The sequence below is a fragment of the Antechinus flavipes genome, chromosome 2 (genome assembly GCF_016432865.1).
Source record: "Antechinus flavipes isolate AdamAnt ecotype Samford, QLD, Australia chromosome 2, AdamAnt_v2, whole genome shotgun sequence".
In the NCBI taxonomy this organism is placed as follows: Eukaryota; Metazoa; Chordata; class Mammalia; order Dasyuromorphia; family Dasyuridae; genus Antechinus; species Antechinus flavipes.
In genome coordinates this window covers 137,014,498-137,032,528 of record NC_067399.1, presented here as the reverse complement: position 1 = coordinate 137,032,528, position 18,031 = coordinate 137,014,498, and the positions used below count along the sequence as shown (strand labels likewise).

General features: G+C 36.4%; 1 protein-coding gene across 11 annotated transcripts in view; it reads left to right on the top strand.

Annotated features, from left to right (window-relative positions):
- The window catches only part of INTS10 (integrator complex subunit 10), a 45,897-nt gene extending 42,687 nt beyond the window's left edge, over positions 1–3,210 (top strand). For 7 of the 11 annotated variants that reach the window (XM_051975631.1, XM_051975633.1, XM_051975632.1 and 4 more), the window contains 2 exons: positions 662–739; positions 2,828–3,210. In XM_051975631.1, the coding sequence (XP_051831591.1) occupies positions 662–739; positions 2,828–2,984 (235 nt within the window). In that variant the 3' untranslated portion in view covers positions 2,985–3,210. The remainder of the gene's footprint in view (positions 1–661; positions 740–2,827) is intronic. The other 4 variants (XM_051975635.1, XM_051975636.1, XM_051975639.1 and 1 more) reach the window with 1 other exon arrangement.
- The last annotated feature ends 14,821 nt before the right edge of the window (positions 3,211–18,031 follow it).

The following is an 18,031-nucleotide window of genomic DNA, read 5'->3' as shown; positions in this document are numbered from 1 at the left end:
AGTCATGGTTGGATCCCTTGGAGGTCCATGGACTCCAAGTTAAGAGTCTGTGACTTAAAGGTTTTTTTCTTATATATTTAAGAGAGGAGTTTATACATGTCTGCCATACTTTTTATAGTTGGATCAAGCTAGAATGAAATAAGCCAGTATTGGTATGTTTATGCTTTGCTTTCAGTGGAATACTGTGTGTGCCGTGTGATCACTCAGCACTGAATTATCTCCTTATTAAACCTTGACATAATTGCATTTGAAAGAGTTTGTCAGCATATACATCTGGACTTTGTGAGAAAAAGATTGAGTGGGATTTAAAAATTAACTTTTTTACTGTGTAGTTCCTTTCCCACTGCAAATTCATCATGCTCAACTTCTCACTGCTCTCTTTGGACACCATGCTGATCTTGAGACTCAGTTCAAATCAAATTCTACTAAGTAAAACCTGGACAATATTCCATCAGTGGGCATCATAAAAGTGGATGGTGGCTTCGTTCCCTTCCCTTTTAGCACATAGCTGGACTAAGGTGGTTGTTGCAGGTTTAAAAAAAAAAAAAAAGCACTCATATGGTCTCCTTCCAGCTCTCTCTTGTATTTTCTCTGGAGTGTTTTACAGTACAGGGTGAGTCGGTGTGGGTGTTTGAATGCTGCTGTTTGCTGTTTTTTAAAGGCCTTCTAGCCCTCCCATGGGGTTACTGCAGCAGGAATTCATACCTGTACTACAGCCCAGCATACAGACTGCTGACAGGTACCAAGTGGGAAAAAACACACCTGCTCATAGTGTGCTGTTTCGTCAACATGTTGTACTGCCCATGGTTTTCAGCTCTCTGTTACCCAGTGCCCTCATCCATGCTTTTCTTTTAATTTATTCTGCATTCCTCAGCAAACCATCTGGTTGTAATATTGTAACATTTCTTATTTTTATCCATAAGTTGACAGTGTGTGTGTGTGTTCAATTTAATATTCACCACCAAATTAAAATGAAGATAATGTGAAACTGTTATTAGAGTATACTAGTTTAAGTGCCGGTCCAAGATGTTAGCTTACTTTTTTAAAAACAAGTTCTCTTTTCTAAATATAGGTAAGGTTTACCAGCCTTTTGTTTTGGCTACAGTTTTAGTCTTTTTCTTTTTTTCTTTTTTGTTTCTTCTGTCCTTTATCTAATTAGAGATCATAGATACAGAGCTGGAAGAGAGCTTATCTAACTCACCTATTTTAAGATCATGAAACTGAGGTTCTAAAGGTTAAAAGACTTGTCTAGGTAGCATAGGATTGGAACCCAGCTTTTCGAAGACTAAATTCATTACTTTTTAATACGCTGGATTTCAATATTTTTTTCCCCTCGCCATTGGCAGTTTCTTTAGAGTACACAATTCCTGATTTAAGTACTGAATAGGACAGAATGTCATAGTAGCTTTTTATCATTTAAGCTACTTGGGGGGTTTTCTAGCAGTGGGGATGGATTTATCCGTGTCACCCATACACTGACTCTGTTACTGCTAGAATCAAACCTTTTTTTCAATGTTATGACATAAAAATCAGGCTGCAGTTGGTCTGTTGCTCTGGAATAGAACTTTCCTAGATGTGAAGTTAATTTACCTAGAGGAGAAAACCCTTGACACTGATTCATCTTCTTAGTACTGTCCCCTACCTAAACTCCACCACCAGTCCTAACTCAGATACCTTGAATGGATCAGGTTATCATTCTGATCTCTGATAAACGGAGAAGGAATTAGGTCTCTTGTAAATTGTACCAAAGACTTCCTACCATGAAACTACTTCCCTGAAACAAGCAATTTAAAGCTTCCTGCTTATGTTACAGTGTGTGACTTTTGATTGTGGCACCTGTAATGTTTGTTATTCTAGCTGAAGTTATTTTTACTTCACATCATAAAAAAGAAATAGTTTATAAGCAATTTTTAGTTATGCAAATGTATAACTCCATTCTACATCACTTTTATAATAATGGAATCAAGGTGACTTCTTATTTGAATTTATCTAAATTTGACGAATCAGTGAAATAGTAAAGCTAGGACCCATTTCCCCATAGCTATTGATTCCTGCTCGTTTATTTTATTCATTGGTAAGAATTTGTTTTATTGGATTTTCTCTGTTCTTTCTCTTCTTATTTAAGGAACTTTTAAATATGCTCTTGATGGCATCCCAAAATGTTACACCACCTCAGACTTTCCTGTTCATCTCCACCCCCAAGATCTCACAAGTGCCAAATGTGTGGCAGTTTTGTGAAATATTGTAAGGGCTGCTGCCACGCCATTGAATTACTGAGCCTACTGCACTCCTGCTTGATTTGCCTGGTTTTTGCTCAGAGTCTCTGACCTCTTTGCCAATTGTCATTGCTATTCCAAAACAGAGCAAAGTTTAGATGGTTCCTTTCCTTGGTTCCACTTCCAAGATGGCTTAATGTTCATTGAGCTCCCAGAAATGACAGTGAAGGCCTTGCACAAGTAAGGGGGGATCTTCCCTGTTGGACTCAAGAGCTTCAATTGTTTAGCAGGAGACAAGGATTAAAAAACAAAGCTAAATTTTAACCAGTCAAATGTACCTATGCCTTTTTTATAAGGGGAAAATGGTGAAGATAACTTTTGAAGATGCCCATCTATCTTTAAAAATTTGGGTAGTATTTTATGTTTTATTGTTTTAGTTTTTTGTTTGGTTTGGTTTTTTTTAAAGGACATTTTTTTATTTTTCTTTTACTGGCTTACTCTCTTAAATAGAAGGCAGATTTATGTATTAGACTTTACTCTTTGGGATTTATGTGGTTTCAGCCATAGATGATAATCCTGTGTTCTCTTTGTTTTCCTGTTGCTAACTTCAGGCACCACACGGTAACCAGGGGTATCACCAAAGGTGTAAAAGAAGATTTCCGCCTGGCTATGGAGCGCCAGGTGTCCCGGTGTGGCGAGAATTTGATGGTCGTACTCCATAGGTTCTGCATTAATGAGAAAATCTTGCTGCTTCAGGCTCTGGCCTAAATGAAGTGATTCCCATGAGCACAGTTTTCTTTACTAGAAGTTGTGATCAATAACAGTGTGGCTTTATGACTCTAAAAAGAAATCATCTGAATGCTAACTTTAGTTGCTTTTAATGTGGAACACAAAAGTCTAAGAAGGTATTTCTATTTTTAAATCCCATTTTTTGTAACTTTTATAAAAGAAGAGTAAAAACCATTTTGTAAATAAAAACCATCCTTAAAAAAAACTTTGTGAGTGAATGAAAAAGCATTTATTAAGCATGTGCTAGGCTGTGTGCTAAGCCCTGGGAACTTTTCAAAGATAGGCCCTTCCCTCGAGGAGCTCACAAGGGGAGGGATGCACAAAGCAGTAGGGAGATGGTGAGAGAGCCTGTGGAGGCCTGCATGGCCTGAGAAGCTGATCCAAGGTCTAGTACCTGGGCCTGCCCTGTAGACATTTGGGGCTGATGTGAGTGTGCTCAGGCACCAGTCAGCTGGATTGGGTTTTCAGGTTAGAGTTCCAAAGCTCCACACATATTCTGAAGTATTGGCCTTTCCAGGGAACCCTGTTCAAAGCAGCTCCTTTGTAATTTGGCAAACACTACAGCCAGCAATCTGAGGCGTGACTGGACTTGATAGAGAATTTTCGGGGTACGGATAACCTTCCGGCATCCTGCCAGAGAACACATTGCCCTCCATTAGCCAAAGTTCTCATTGTCGGCAGAAGTACTTTTCTACATCATTCAGATTGTTAGGTAGAAGAAATTCGGTTTGTCTTTTGAGAAGCTTTAATTTTAAGTTGTGATCACTCAGAGTGCCGTTGGCTCCTCTCCCAGGACCCTTATTTCCCCAATTGATATAAGTACAAGAGAGAGCAGAGGCAAGTGCCAGCTGGACTGCCTGGTGCAGAACCGAGCAGCTCTCAGTTCTGTCAGATCGGGAGGAGTAAGCCACGCTTGGGGGAGGGGAAGGAAGAACTTGCCAACTAGTATGTATATTTTGGAGAAATACAAATCATTCTCCTTGAATATAAGCATAGTAAACATAGTGACCTAAAAATGAATCCAAAATTCTGTTTTAGGTGACAAAAACAATGCAAAAAAGGAGTTAGGATTTCAGTGGCCCAGAATAGACGTTTAAAACCCTTGTCAAACACTATATGGTCATCTGACTAGAACAAAAGTAGTGATTACAGATACTTGCTATTATCAGCAAAAAAGCCTACAGTCACTGAAAATTTTTAGTTTATTAGTTTTTTAAGTGTTAATTTCTAATACACTGTATTAGTGCATTATGAATATAAGTGATCAGGTTTTTTTTTTTTTTTTTTAATCATGACATGTTTCATTCTATGCCTTATTTCTAGTTAAATATTCTCCTGTGGCTCAGTGTATAGAGCTCTGGGCCTGGAGTCAGGAAGCCCTGGATTCAACTCAAGTCTCTGATAACTTTTAGCTAGATGACCCTAGGCAAGTTACTTAACCCCTGTTCACCTCAGTTTCCTCATGTGTAAAAGGGATAATGATAATAGCCCCTATCTATAGGGTTGTTTTGAGGAATAAGTGGGATCACATGTAAAGTGCTCAGCATAGTGCCTGGTATACATTGGTGCTATATAAATGCTTATTCTTTTACTCTTATTTCCCCCTCCCCTAACAGCTTACTCAGATAATTTGATTATCTCTTGGGCAATACACATCAAAGCTACGTGCTTTGGATCCAGAGTTCTCGGGTGCAGGAAAATAAGATCATTTGCCTTCAGTGACTAGTTCCAGTTCAGAGGCCAGTGGGTTTTGGCTGTTTTTAGGACTGGGTAAAGTGAAAAGGTATTTTGACAGTCTGCTTATCTATGGACCAGGCATACTGCTCAGGTGGCGTGGATGAAGGGAAAGGAACCCAACCCTTTGTCTTTTATATCTAATTCAGCAAACGTTTTATTAAGTGCCTACTGTTTGCAAGGCGCTGTGCTACATCACAGTGTGTGTTGAACATCAGTGAGGAAGACGATACTGTATTTTTGTGCCAACAAATCAAGGATTTTTTTTTTTAACTAAAAGCAAACAAACTGAATGGGGGCTGGGGAGAAGGAAGAACGAGCTAATAACTGCATATGCTTATGATAAAAATACGTTTAAATTGCATTTAGAGCTAAAATAGCAAAAAAAAAAAAGTTTTATTTTATATTTTCCCCCAGTTATATTCAAAACAAAAAAATTTTTTTTTACATTTGTTAACAGAATTTTTGAACTCTTTGTTCTCTCCCTTATCCCCACCCACAATTAAGAAACCAACTTGTGAAGTTATGCAAAACATTTTCATAAAGGTCAAGTTGTGGGGGGAAAAAAAACAGATCTCCCACCCTAATGAAAATAAAAACCCTCAAGAAAAATATTAAGTTAAAAAGAAAGAGAAATAGAAAATGCTTTGATCTGTATTCAGATACAATCTCTGGGTATGGATAGGATTTTTCATAATAAGTCCTTCAGAGGACTTCCGGCCAAGATGGCGGAGAGGAAATACACTTCTGTGTAATCTCCGTGTTTTTCTCTCACTATTCATTTCATTTCATGCCTCTGAATTAATGCTCGACTGAAAAAAAAACCATACAATTACTTACCAAGAGAAACCATCCTTGAGACTCGTCAAGAAAGGTCTGTTTTTGCGCGAGGGCGGGGACGGTATTTGGAAGCAGTCTGCGGGTAGCAGCAGCTGCAACCAGAGCACAGATAGCAGCTCAGAACCGGTGGAGCGGAGAGGGGGTAGGACCGCAGCCGTCTCTGCGGTGAGAGCTTTGCTATAGGAGCAAGTCAGCAGCCCAGCAGAGAAGCTAAAAACACCGGGGGTGAAGAATACAATCCCAAACAGCTGGAGTTTCTAGGGACCTGGCCACCCCTCCCCCACAGTGTCTTAGCCCGCTCGGATCTCAGAGCGCTCGGATCTCAGCGCGCAGGCGCCATAGCACAGTAGGACCTGTGCCTCACGAATACCCTGCCCCTCCCCCAAAGAAAGCAGCCTCCATTCAAGGGGTTTTTTTTCCTTCTGTTTCTTTGATAGTTTGTCTTTGATAAATAGACAGAATGAGCAAGAAACTGAAAAAGAATTTAACCCTGGACAGCTTTTATACAGATAAAGAGCAGACTCCAAACCCTGAGGAGACTAAAAACAAACAGTCCCCAGGTGAATCCCCGAAGGAGGAGACCTTATATCCCTCAGCACAGATGAATCTCATGGAGGAAATTAAAAAGGCTCTCACAAGGGAGCTAGAAGAAAAATGGGAAAAGGAGAGGGAGGCTCTGCAAAAGGAGAGGGAGGCTTGGCAAAAGAGCCTGGAGAAGTCAGTTAAAGAGAGAGTGGATAAAGAAACCAAATCCTTGAAAAATAGGATTAGTGAACTGGAAACAGAAAACAGCTCTCTAAAAAACAAAATTGGCGAAATGGAAAAAAATTCCACAGAACAAAAGAACTCAATTGGACAATTAGAAAAAGATCTTAAAAAAGTGAGTGAAGAAAATACCTCACTGAAAATCAGGGTCGAACAATTGGAATTGAATGACTCGAGGAGACAAGAAGAATCAGTCAAGCAAATCCAAAAAAATCAAACAATGGAAAAGGATGTGAAATACCTTCTGGGGAAGACAACAGACCTGGAAAACAGATCCAGGAGAGACAACCTGAGAATCATCGGACTTCCAGAAAAGTATGATGAAAAAAAAAGCCTGAACACTATCTTCCAGGAAATTATCAAAGAGAACTGCCCAGAAGTCATAGAAACAGAAGGTAAAATAGACATTGAAAGAATTCATCGATCCCCTACTGAAAGGGATCCTAAAATCAAAACACCAAGGAATATAGTGGCCAAATGCCAGAACCCTCAGGCAAAGGAAAAAATACTCCAAGCGGCTAGAAAAACCCAATTCAAGTATCAAGGAGCCACAATAAGGATCACCCAGGATCTGGCAGCATCCACATTAAAGGATCGAAGGGCCTGGAATATGATATTCCGAAAGGCTAAGGAACTTGGTATGCAACCAAAAATAACTTACCCAGCGAGATTGAGCATCTTTTTCCAGGGAAGAAGATGGTCATTCAACGAAATAAGCGAATTTCATCTATTTCTGATGAAAAAGCCAGAACTTAACAAAAAATTTGATCTACAAGCACAGAACTCAAGAGAAATCTAAAAAGGTAAAGATTAATCTTGGGAACTATATTTCGGCTGTAAAGATGTATAAAAAAATACATGTATACCTTGTTCTAGAAACTAGTTGAGGAAAGGACATTGTACTAGAAAAAAGGGAAAGTGGGGGTACTACATTTCATGAAGAGGCAAAGAAAACCTAGTATATCTGAGAGAAAGAATGGAGAGGAATGAAAATAGTGAGTATTTTACTGCTTTCAGAATTGGCAGTAAGAGAAGAATTTTAGACATATTCAATCTATGGTGAAACTTCTCCCACCTCATTGAAAAGTGAGAAGGGAAAAGTGAAAAAGGAAGGAATAAGCTAAGTGGAAGGGAATACGGGAACTGGGAGGGAAAGGGGTAAGTTGGGGGGGGGGAACTCTAAGGGGAGGGGAGGGATACTGAAAAAGGGAGGGCTGTGAGAAGCAAGGGGAGCTCACAAGCTTAATACTGGGAAGGGGGGTAAGGGAGGGGGTAAGGGAGTAAGAAGGGAGAAAAGCATAAACCGGGGTCAACAAGATGGCAAGTAATACAGAATTGGTCATTTTAACCATAAATGTGAACGGGGTAAACTCCTCTATAAAGAGGAAGCGGTTAGCAGAATGGATTAAAAGCCAGAATCCTACAATATGTTGTATACAGGAAACACACCTGAAGCGGGGTGATACATGCAGGTTAAAGGTAAAAGGTTGGAGCAAAATCTACTATGCTTCAGGTGAAGCCAAAAAAGCAGGGGTAGCCATCCTGATCTCAGATCAAGCTAAAGCAAAAATTGATCTAATCAAAAGAGATAAGGAAGGGCACTATATCTTGCTAAAGGGTAGAATGAATAATGAAGAAGTATCTATATTAAATATATATGCACCAAGTAGTGTAGCATCTAAATTCCTAAAAGAGAAATTAAGAGAGCTGCAAGAAGAAATAGACAGTAAAACTATAATAGTGGGAGATCTCAACCTTGCACTCTCAGAATTAGATAAATCAAACCACAAAATAAATAAGAAAGAAGTCAAAGAGATAAATAGAATACTAGAAAAATTAGATATGATAGATCTCTGGAGAAAATGTAATGGGGACAGAAAGGAGTACACCTTCTTTTCAGCAGTTCATGGAACTTATACAAAAATTGATCATATATTAGGACATAAAAACCTCAAACTCAAATGCAGTAAGGCAGAAATAGTGAATGCATCCTTTTCAGACCATGATGCATTGAAAATTACATTCAATAAAAAGCCACAGGAAAGTAGACCAAAAAATAATTGGAAACTAAATAATCTCATACTAAAGAATGATTGGGTGAAACAGCAAATTATAGACATAATTAATAACTTCATCCAAGAAAATGATAATAATGAGACATCATACCAAAATGTATGGGATGCAGCCAAAGCGGTAATAAGGGGAAATCTCATATCTCTAGAGGCCTATTTGTATAAAATAGAGAAAGAGAAGGTCAATGAATTGGGCTTGCAACTAAAAATGCTAGAAAAGGAACAAATTAAAAACCCCCAATCAAACACTAAACTTGAAATTCAAAAAATAAAAGGAGAGATCAATAAAATTGAAAGTAAAAAAACTATTGAATTGATTAATAAAACTAAGAGTTGGTTCTATGAAAAAACCAACAAAATAGACAAACCCTTAGTAAATCTGATTAAAAAAAGGAAAGAGGAAAATCAAATTGTTAGTCTTAAAAATGAAAAGGGAGAACTCACCACTAACGAAGAGGAAATTAGAGCAATAATTAGGAGTTACTTTGCCCAACTTTACGCCAATAAATTCGACAACTTAAATGAAATAGAAGAATACCTCCAAAAATATAGCTTACCTAAACTAACAGAGGAAGAAGTAAATATCCTAAACACTCCTATCTCAGAAAAAGAAATAGAACAAACTATCAATCAACTCCCTAAGAAAAAAACCCCAGGACCAGATGGATTTACATCTGAATTCTATCAAACATTTAAAGATCAATTAACTCCAATGCTAAATAAACTATTTGAAGAAGTAGGGATTGAAGGAGTCCTACCAAACTCCTTTTATGACACAGATATGGTACTGATACCTAAACCAGGTAGGCTGAAAACAGAGAAAGAAAATTATAGACCAATCTCCCTAATGAATATTGATGCTAAAATCTTAAATAAAATATTAGCAAAAAGATTACAGAAAATCATCCCCAGGATAATACACTATGACCAAGTAGGATTTATACCAGGAATGCAGGGCTGGTTCAATATTAGGAAAACTATTAACATAATTGACTATATCAACAACCAACCAAACAAAAACCATATGATCATTTCAATAGATGCAGAAAAAGCATTTGATAAAATCCAACAGCCATTCCTAATAAAAACACTTGAGAGCATAGGAATAAAAGGACTTTTCCTTAAAATAGTTAGGAGCATATATTTTAAACCTTCAGTAAGCATCATATGCAATGGGGAAAAACTGGAACCTTTCCCGGTAAGATCTGGAGTGAAGCAAGGTTGCCCACTATCACCATTATTATTCAATATTGTATTAGAAACACTGGCCTCTGCAATAAGAGTCGAGAAAGAGATTAAAGGAATTAGAGTAGGCAATGAGGAAACCAAACTATCACTCTTTGCAGATGATATGATGGTATACCTAGAAAACCCCAGAGATTCTACTAAAAAGCTATTAGAAATAATTCACAATTTTAGCAAAGTAGCAGGATACAAAATAAATCCCCATAAATCCTCAGCATTCTTATACACCACCAACAAAATCCAAGAGCAAGAGATACAAAGAGAAATTCCATTCAAAATAACTGTTGATAGCATAAAATATTTGGGAATCTACCTACCAAAGGAAAGTCAGGAATTATATGAGCAAAATTACAAAAAAGTTTTCACACAAATAAAGTCAGACTTAAATAATTGGAAAAATATTAAGTGCTCTTGGATAGGCCGAGCAAATATAATAAAGATGACAATACTCCCTAAACTAATCTATTTATTTAGTGCTATACCAATCAGACTTCCAAGAAAATATTTTAATGATTTAGAAAAAATAACAACAAAATTCATATGGAACAATAAAAAGTCGAGAATCTCAAGGGAATTAATGAAAAAAAAATCAAATGAAGGTGGTCTAGCTGTACCTGATCTAAAATTATATTATAAAGCAGCAGTCACCAAAACCATCTGGTATTGGCTTAGAAATAGATTAGTTGATCAGTGGAAAAGGTTAGGTTCACAAGACAGAATAGTCAACTATAGCAATCTAGTGTTTGACAAACCCAAAGATTCTAAATTTTGGGATAAGATTTCATTATTTGATAAAAACTGCTGGGATAACTGGAAATTAGTATGGCAGAAATTAGGCAAGGACCCACACTTAACACCACATACCAAGATAAGATCAAAATGGGTCCATGACCTAGGCATAAAGAACGAGATTATAAATAAATTAGAAGAACATAGGATAGTTTATCTCTCAGACTTGTGGAGGAGAAAGAAATTTGTGACCAAAGATGAACTAGAGACCATTACCAATCACAAAATAGAAAATTTTGATTATATCAAATTAAAAAGCCTTTGTACAAACAGAACGAATGCAAACAAGATTAGTAGGGAAGTAACTAACTGGGAAAACATCTTTACAATTAAAGGTTCTGATAAAGGCCTCATTTCCAAAATATATAGAGAACTGACTCAAATTTATAAAAAATCAAGCCATTCTCCAATTGATAAATGGTCAAAGGATATGAACAGACAATTTTCAGATGAAGAAATTGAAACTATTACCACTCACATGAAAGAGTGTTCCAAATCACTATTGATCAGAGAAATGCAAATTAAGACAACTCTGAGATATCACTACACTCCTGTCAGATTGGCTAAGATGACAGGAAAAAACAATGATGAATGTTGGAGGGGATGCGGGAAAACGGGGACATTGATGCATTGTTGGTGGAGTTGTGAACGAATCCAGCCATTCTGGAGAGCGATCTGGAATTATGCCCAAAAAGTTATCAAACTGTGCATACCCTTTGATCCAACAGTGTTTCTATTGGGCTTATACCCCAAAGAGATACTAAAAAAGGGAAGGGGACCTGTATGTGCCAAAATGTTTGTAGCAGCCCTGTTTGTAGTGGCTAGAAACTGGAAAATGAATGGATGCCCATCAATTGGAGAATGGCTGGGTAAATTGTGGTATATGAACGTTATGGAATATTATTGCTCTGTAAGGAATGACCAGCAGGATGAATACAGAGAGGCTTGGAGAGACCTACATGGACTGATGCTAAGTGAGATGAGCAGAACCAGGAGATCATTATACACTTCGACAACGATATTGTATGAGGATGTATTCTGATGGAAGTGGATTTCTCTGACAAAGAGACTTAACTGAGTTTCATTGGAGAAATGATGGACAGAAACAGCTACACCCAAAGAAGGAATACTGGGAAATGAATGTGAACTATTTGCAATTTTGATTTTCTTCCCGAGTTATTTTTACCTTCTGAATCCAATTCTCCCTGTGCAACAAGAGAACTGTTTGGTTCTGCAAATATGTATTGTATCTAGGATATACTGCAACATGTTTAGCATATATAGGACTGCTTGCCATCCTGGGGGGGGGGGGAGGAGGGAGGGAGGGGAAAAAACGAAACATAAGTGATTGCAAGGGATAATGTCGTGTAGAAATTATCCTGGCATGGATTCTGTCAATGCGAAGTTATTATTAAATAAAATAAAATTTATTATAAAAAAAAAAAAAAAAAAAAAAAAAAAAAAATAAGTCCTTCAGAGTCATCATAGATAATTGTGATACTGAGAATAACAAAATCATTCACAGCTGGTCATTCCACAACTTTGCTTTGTATATTATACATTTCACTTTGCTTGAGTTCATGGAGGACTTTCCAGGGTGTTTTTTTTTCCTTCCTGAGAGCATCCTACTCATCATTTCCCATATATCAATAATATGAAATAGTAAAAATTTTAAACAGTTCATTCTCATTGTTTTTAACCTTCAACCTATTGTTAGTGACACACCAATTTTTAGTTGGTGCTCTCTAATTTCATGCATTGCATTTGTGGAAACAAAATTAACTCAGAATTAACAGTGTCAATACATGAACTTTAGGACTAATCTATCTTTGATATTCCATTTACAGTGTGCTTCCATTATGTGTATAAAGTTATTCAAGTTACATAAAGATTTTATAACTATCAGATGTACAGTTTGCTCAGGTGACAAGGAAATGGTCTCCTAATGGACAAGAACTAATCTTTGAGCAAGGCTCAAAGAAATTAACTGGGAAACTGGAAAAGAAATGTTTTCACACAGAAAGTAACACTTTTAACAATCAAAACCTATTTTGTCCAGAGCTCAATAAAATATAGTGCTGTTGTAGGAACCATCTGCATGGGATGTTGCCAAGCTATCATGAAAGGACTTTCTGGACTTTCTGGGAATTGATATGAAATGCTAAGCTAGAAAGCCAAAACTTTAAAAGTCATCAGTCTTTTTAAAAAAGTATTTTAACACTGTCCACAAATCAAGGGATTTTTTTTAAAAGTCTAGCATTCAGTGATATGATGCAAACATCTTGAATTTCTATCAATAGTAAACGTAAGAATTCATAAAACTTGGAAGAGGGAAGCATAATAAAGTTTGAAATTATTGTAACTAATGCCCAACAAATAAAAGAATGTTGGCTTATGATAAACTAATGAAGAGTTGCAAAGAAAAGACTCCATGAATCTACAACTGAGTAAACTATTCTTTTCTACCTAATTTCAAAATTTACAAGAACCTGTGTTTGAGATGTTAAGAGAATTTGTACATGAAACTGCTTCATTATTGAAATGAGTTTATTTAATCAGATTATATTTGTAGATTAATGTTAGCGTTTTACATGTTTGGAGAGAGTTAAGAACTTTCTTGCTGCTATGTTGGAAATTCTAGCCCTTAGCTCTTTTGTGAGAAGGATTGTGAGTGTTAATTTTACTCTTGGTTGAAAATCTATTCCTAAGCTTTTCCACTTGTTAGCGTGATTTTACCTCTGGGAAGTTGTAATAACTAAGTTCATAATTATGTTCTGTCACATTGGGAAATTCTCTTAAGGAAGCTTTTTGCAGAAGTTCATTTGTCTTTTTCTCACCCTAAGGAGTGAAGAGTCAGTGATTCCAATTCATTATTATAGAGATTCAGGATACAGCAGCTCATGTAAGGATGTAAAAATTGATACATAAGACAAATCACCATTTAATATTCTTTGGACATAAATTTTACTTGTGGACCCTACATATCTGTGGAGTGCCCTTGCTTTGGCTTATAGATTCATAGGATTTAGCACTTAAAGAATGTTAAAAGGAAAAATCTTAGATCACCTCATCTAGATAACAAATAATAGACAACATTTTTATATGGTACCTTCACATTTGCAAAGTACTTTATAATTATTTTGCATAATCTTCACAATAGACATGGGAGGGAGAGGGGCTATTTTTAGTCTCATTTCATAGATTAGGAAACTGAATCAGGTTAAATGACTTGCCCACAGTCAAATAGCTAGTTCAGGGTCTAGGGAAGAATTTGAATTCATGTCTTCGAGACACCAGTACTCTTTCCACAGTCTGTCTCAAATAAAGAAACTTTAAGGGCTCAGAAGGGTTACAGAATTCTACCATAGTCACACAAGTAATAAGTAGCAGAGGCAAGAATCATCAATCAAGCCCATTGTCTTTTGTGTTACCCCATAGTGATGTTTTTAAAACTAGTGAAGTAAATAAGTATAAATAAGTAAGTTTTAGAACCTACACTTAAGCATACTAAAAATGCAAACTTGAACGTAAGGATAAATACAAAACATTAAATAAATGTCCAAAAAAAGAGTTTTCTAAATTGACAGAATATTTTCTGCTACTAGATGATGCTACATATTCAATTTTGAAAAGGCTCTTAAATAATGATCAAGAAAAACCCTAACTGCTGAACTTATCTAGGTATAGTTTTAATCTTAAAGGTACAATTATATGGATCATATTTTTTAAATGTTACCATACACAAGTAGCAGTTGAATAAATGGGCTACATAGCAGCTATCAAGTACTCTAAAAAATTACGAATTAATTATATACCTGTTTTGCCTAAATATATGACAGTAGAAGTGGACCCAGCAAGTATTGCCATTTAGAATGGGGCTATCGATCTTTTGTCACTGTCAGAAAGGTGTTTGCATCATTTCATTCATAAAATATGGTTTAATTTGAATGATCAATGTAAACAATGCAATTACTGTCTACTGAAAAATTGTCCACTTTGCAATCATAAATATTTTCAGGCACAAAAATTATTTTGCTGGCATTTCAGATATCTATAATGAATATGCTGTTGCAAAATTCTATTTTTCTTTCTAAGTTGGAAGAGGAAGTAGAAAAAATGAATGATTGTAAGTTAAAAATAAAATTTAATTTAGAAAATAAAGTGGATCAATTGTTGAACTAAACAAATGTGAAAGATCATAAGGTAGACACTTCAAGGTAATTGAACAAGAAGATGAAGGAGCTGCAAAGACGATGTAAACTTCTGAACAGATAAAAGAGTGGATACAAGCTCTGTGGAAGAAATTAACCTTGGGATAATTGATTATAGAAGTTACTGATTATTATTCCTATTTGTAGTTTCTCTAGTTTTGTTTGAGAGTCTCAATTCACCAAACACTCAGGGGTCTACCTAAAGTATTAGTTGCCAAGAATATTAAAAATAACATGAAAGACAGTCTCTGTCTGAAGCTTACATTTAAAATGTGAATGCGTCTACACGATTGCTTTCTAATTTTTTTTTATCAACAAAGATTTTCCTCTTCACTCTTACCATTCCCCATCCTAGCTCATCCCTCTATCCCAAGAACTAAAGAAAAACAAACCCTGTTTAAAAAACACACCCAATCAAAATAGATTTCCACATCTGCCATGTCCAAAAAATTATTTGTCTAATTATGAACTCTGAAGTACTTTACCTATCAGGACATGAATAATGTGTTCCTCTGGACCCATGATTAGTCATTACACTGATAAGAGTTCTTAATTCTTTCAAAGTTGTTTGTCTTAACAATATTGCTGTCATTTTTATTAATTATTCTGTGTTTTGGTTTGTTTTTATTTTCATTTCACTCCATCTACAAGTTTTCCCATGATTTCTCTGAAACTATCCCCTTTATTTTTTATGGCATGACAGTATCATTACATTTATATATAATAATTTGTTTGCTCATTTCCACTTAGGAACCTTTTCACATTCCATTTTTCACCACTTCAAAAGAACTGAAACAAATTGATAAATGGTCAAAAAATAAGAAAAGATAATTTTCAGATGAAGAAATGAAACCATTTATCGTTATAACAAAGAAATGTTCTAAATTACTATTGATCAGAGAAATGCAAATTAAGACAACTCTGAGATATCACTACATACCTCTCAAATTAGTTAAAATGACAGAAAAAGATGATGAATGTTGAAGGGGATGTGGGAAAACTGGAGTGTTAATGCGTTATTGGTGGAATTGTGGACTCATCTAACCATTCAGGAGAGCAATCTGGAACTGTGCCCAAAGGGCTGTCAAACTGTGAATATCCTTTGATCCAGCAGTGTCTCTAATGGACCTGTGTCCCAAAGAGATCATAAAAAAGAGAAAGGCACCCACATGTGCAAAAATGTTTGTGGCAGTCCTTTTGTAGTGGCAAGGAACTGGAAACAGTGGATGTCCATCAGTTGGAGAATGGCTGAATAAGTTGTGGTATATGAATGTTATGGAATATTACTGTTCTATAAGAAATGATCAGCAGGATGATTTCAGAGAGGCCTGGAAAGACTTACATGAACTATGCTAAGTGAAATGAGAAGAACCAGAAGATCATTATACATGGCAACAACAAGATTATATGAAGATCAATTCTGATGAATGTGGCTTTTTTCACCAAGTAGGTGATTCAGGCCAGTTCCACTGGTCTTATGATGGAGAGACCCATCTGCACCCTGAGAGAGAATCACAACATAGCCTTTTCACGTCTTTTGTTGTTTGCTTGCATTTTGTTTTCTTTCTCTTTTTTTCCTTTTTGATCTGATTTTTCTTGTGCAGCATAATTGTGGAAATATGCATAGAAGAATTGCACATGTTTAACATATATTGGATTACTTGTTGAATAAGGAAGGGAGTGGCGGGAAGGGAGAGAAAAAATTTGGATTATGAGGTTTTGCAGGGTGAATATTGAAAATTATCAATACATATGTTTTGAAAATAAACAGCTTTAATAAAAGTCATTTAATAAAAAAAAAACTTTAGAAATTCAAGGAAAGAGCTGAAATATTTTCTGCCTTTCCTTTAATTTCATCTCCCCCTTCCTTCATTTTCCTGTTGAGTGAAATGTATTTATCCAATTCTGTGTGTTCATCCCTCCCTTTAACCAGTTCAAATAAGAATAAGATTGAAGTGCCAGCTGCTCTCCCCCATTCCCTCCTGGTTTAAATAAGTATCTATTTGTGCATCCTAATCATGTAAGATAAATTTCCCCAACCCCCATTTCCCACCCCCAGCATTTTTCTTCCTCTTTTTTCCATTCTTTTTCTTAAGATCATCAAAACCTTACAAGAACCACTCATCAGCTTCATCTAATTGGACTCCTTTTTTGAACCCTGATGATAATTTAGATTATGTATCATCTCCCTTGGTTAGAATGTAAGCAGTTTATCCTTTTGACTTTTGTCATCATCCATGTTTATCTTTTTATGCTTCCCATCATTCCTGTGTTTGAACTGCCTTAATGAAATAATAGGTTTGGTCTTCTCATCAGAAAAGCTTGGAAGTCCTCTATTTAATTATTATACTGTTTTCCTGAATAAATTATTCTTGGCTCTAAGCACATACTCTTTGCCTTTGGAAATATACTCAAAGTACTCCTCTCCTTTATAGTCGTGACTACTAAATCATGTGTGATCCTGACTATGACTCCTTAGTTCTTGAATTCATGTTCTGGCTGTTGGTGGTAATCCAGGAAGTTCTGGATTTTCACTATGATGTTCCTTTTCATTTTGTGGTTTCTTCTGGTCACTCTATCTCCACTTTGCCCTCTGATTCTGGGATAAGGGCAGTTTTAAGATTTTTGGAAATATGATTGTTAGGCTTCTTTTTTCTTTTTTTTTTTTTTTTTGTCATAGCATTCAAAGAGTCCAGTGATTCTTTTAAAAATTTTTTTCATTATTTTCCAGAGCACTTGTTTTTGCGATAAAATATCTTAAATTTTCTTTATTTTTACTTAGCCTTTTGACTTATTTTAATATTTCTCGTTGTCCCATAATCATTCTTTGGCTGGTCCTGTTGCTACTTTCTTAGGATATGTTGTGTTATTTTACAATCTTAGACACAGACCAAGGACCTGTGAGTTTCAGCATTCCCAAAGTGTCTGATCCAGGGCAGTCTCATTGCTGCTCTCCCTTCTCCCAATTCTGCAAGTTCTTGACCCGGGTTTCTGTCAGAGCAATAACAGAATGCAGCTAGACACAGCCCCCATCAGCCAAGTAGGAAGTTCTGTTTCAGTGACAACTGAAGGCTCCCCTTTGATCTCTTCTTTAGTTTTCTGCAGGCAGTTTTCTGGCTAGATGCTGGGACTGGAATCTATTTCTGTTCCTGGGGTGTGTGTGAATAGCAGCTGATGGCTACTGGACGTTTTTCTTGTAGCACATTCTCCAGGATAATCATGTGCAAGTTCCCTTCTCAGTCTACTGTGGATCTGTGACTCGGGACTGGAGAGAGCAGGACAAAGCTGCTGCCTAGTATCTGTCCCTGTCTCTGTGGACAGCTGCAGGTCTGGGGGTGTCCTAGTAGGGATCTGGGAACTCTTCCTGCCC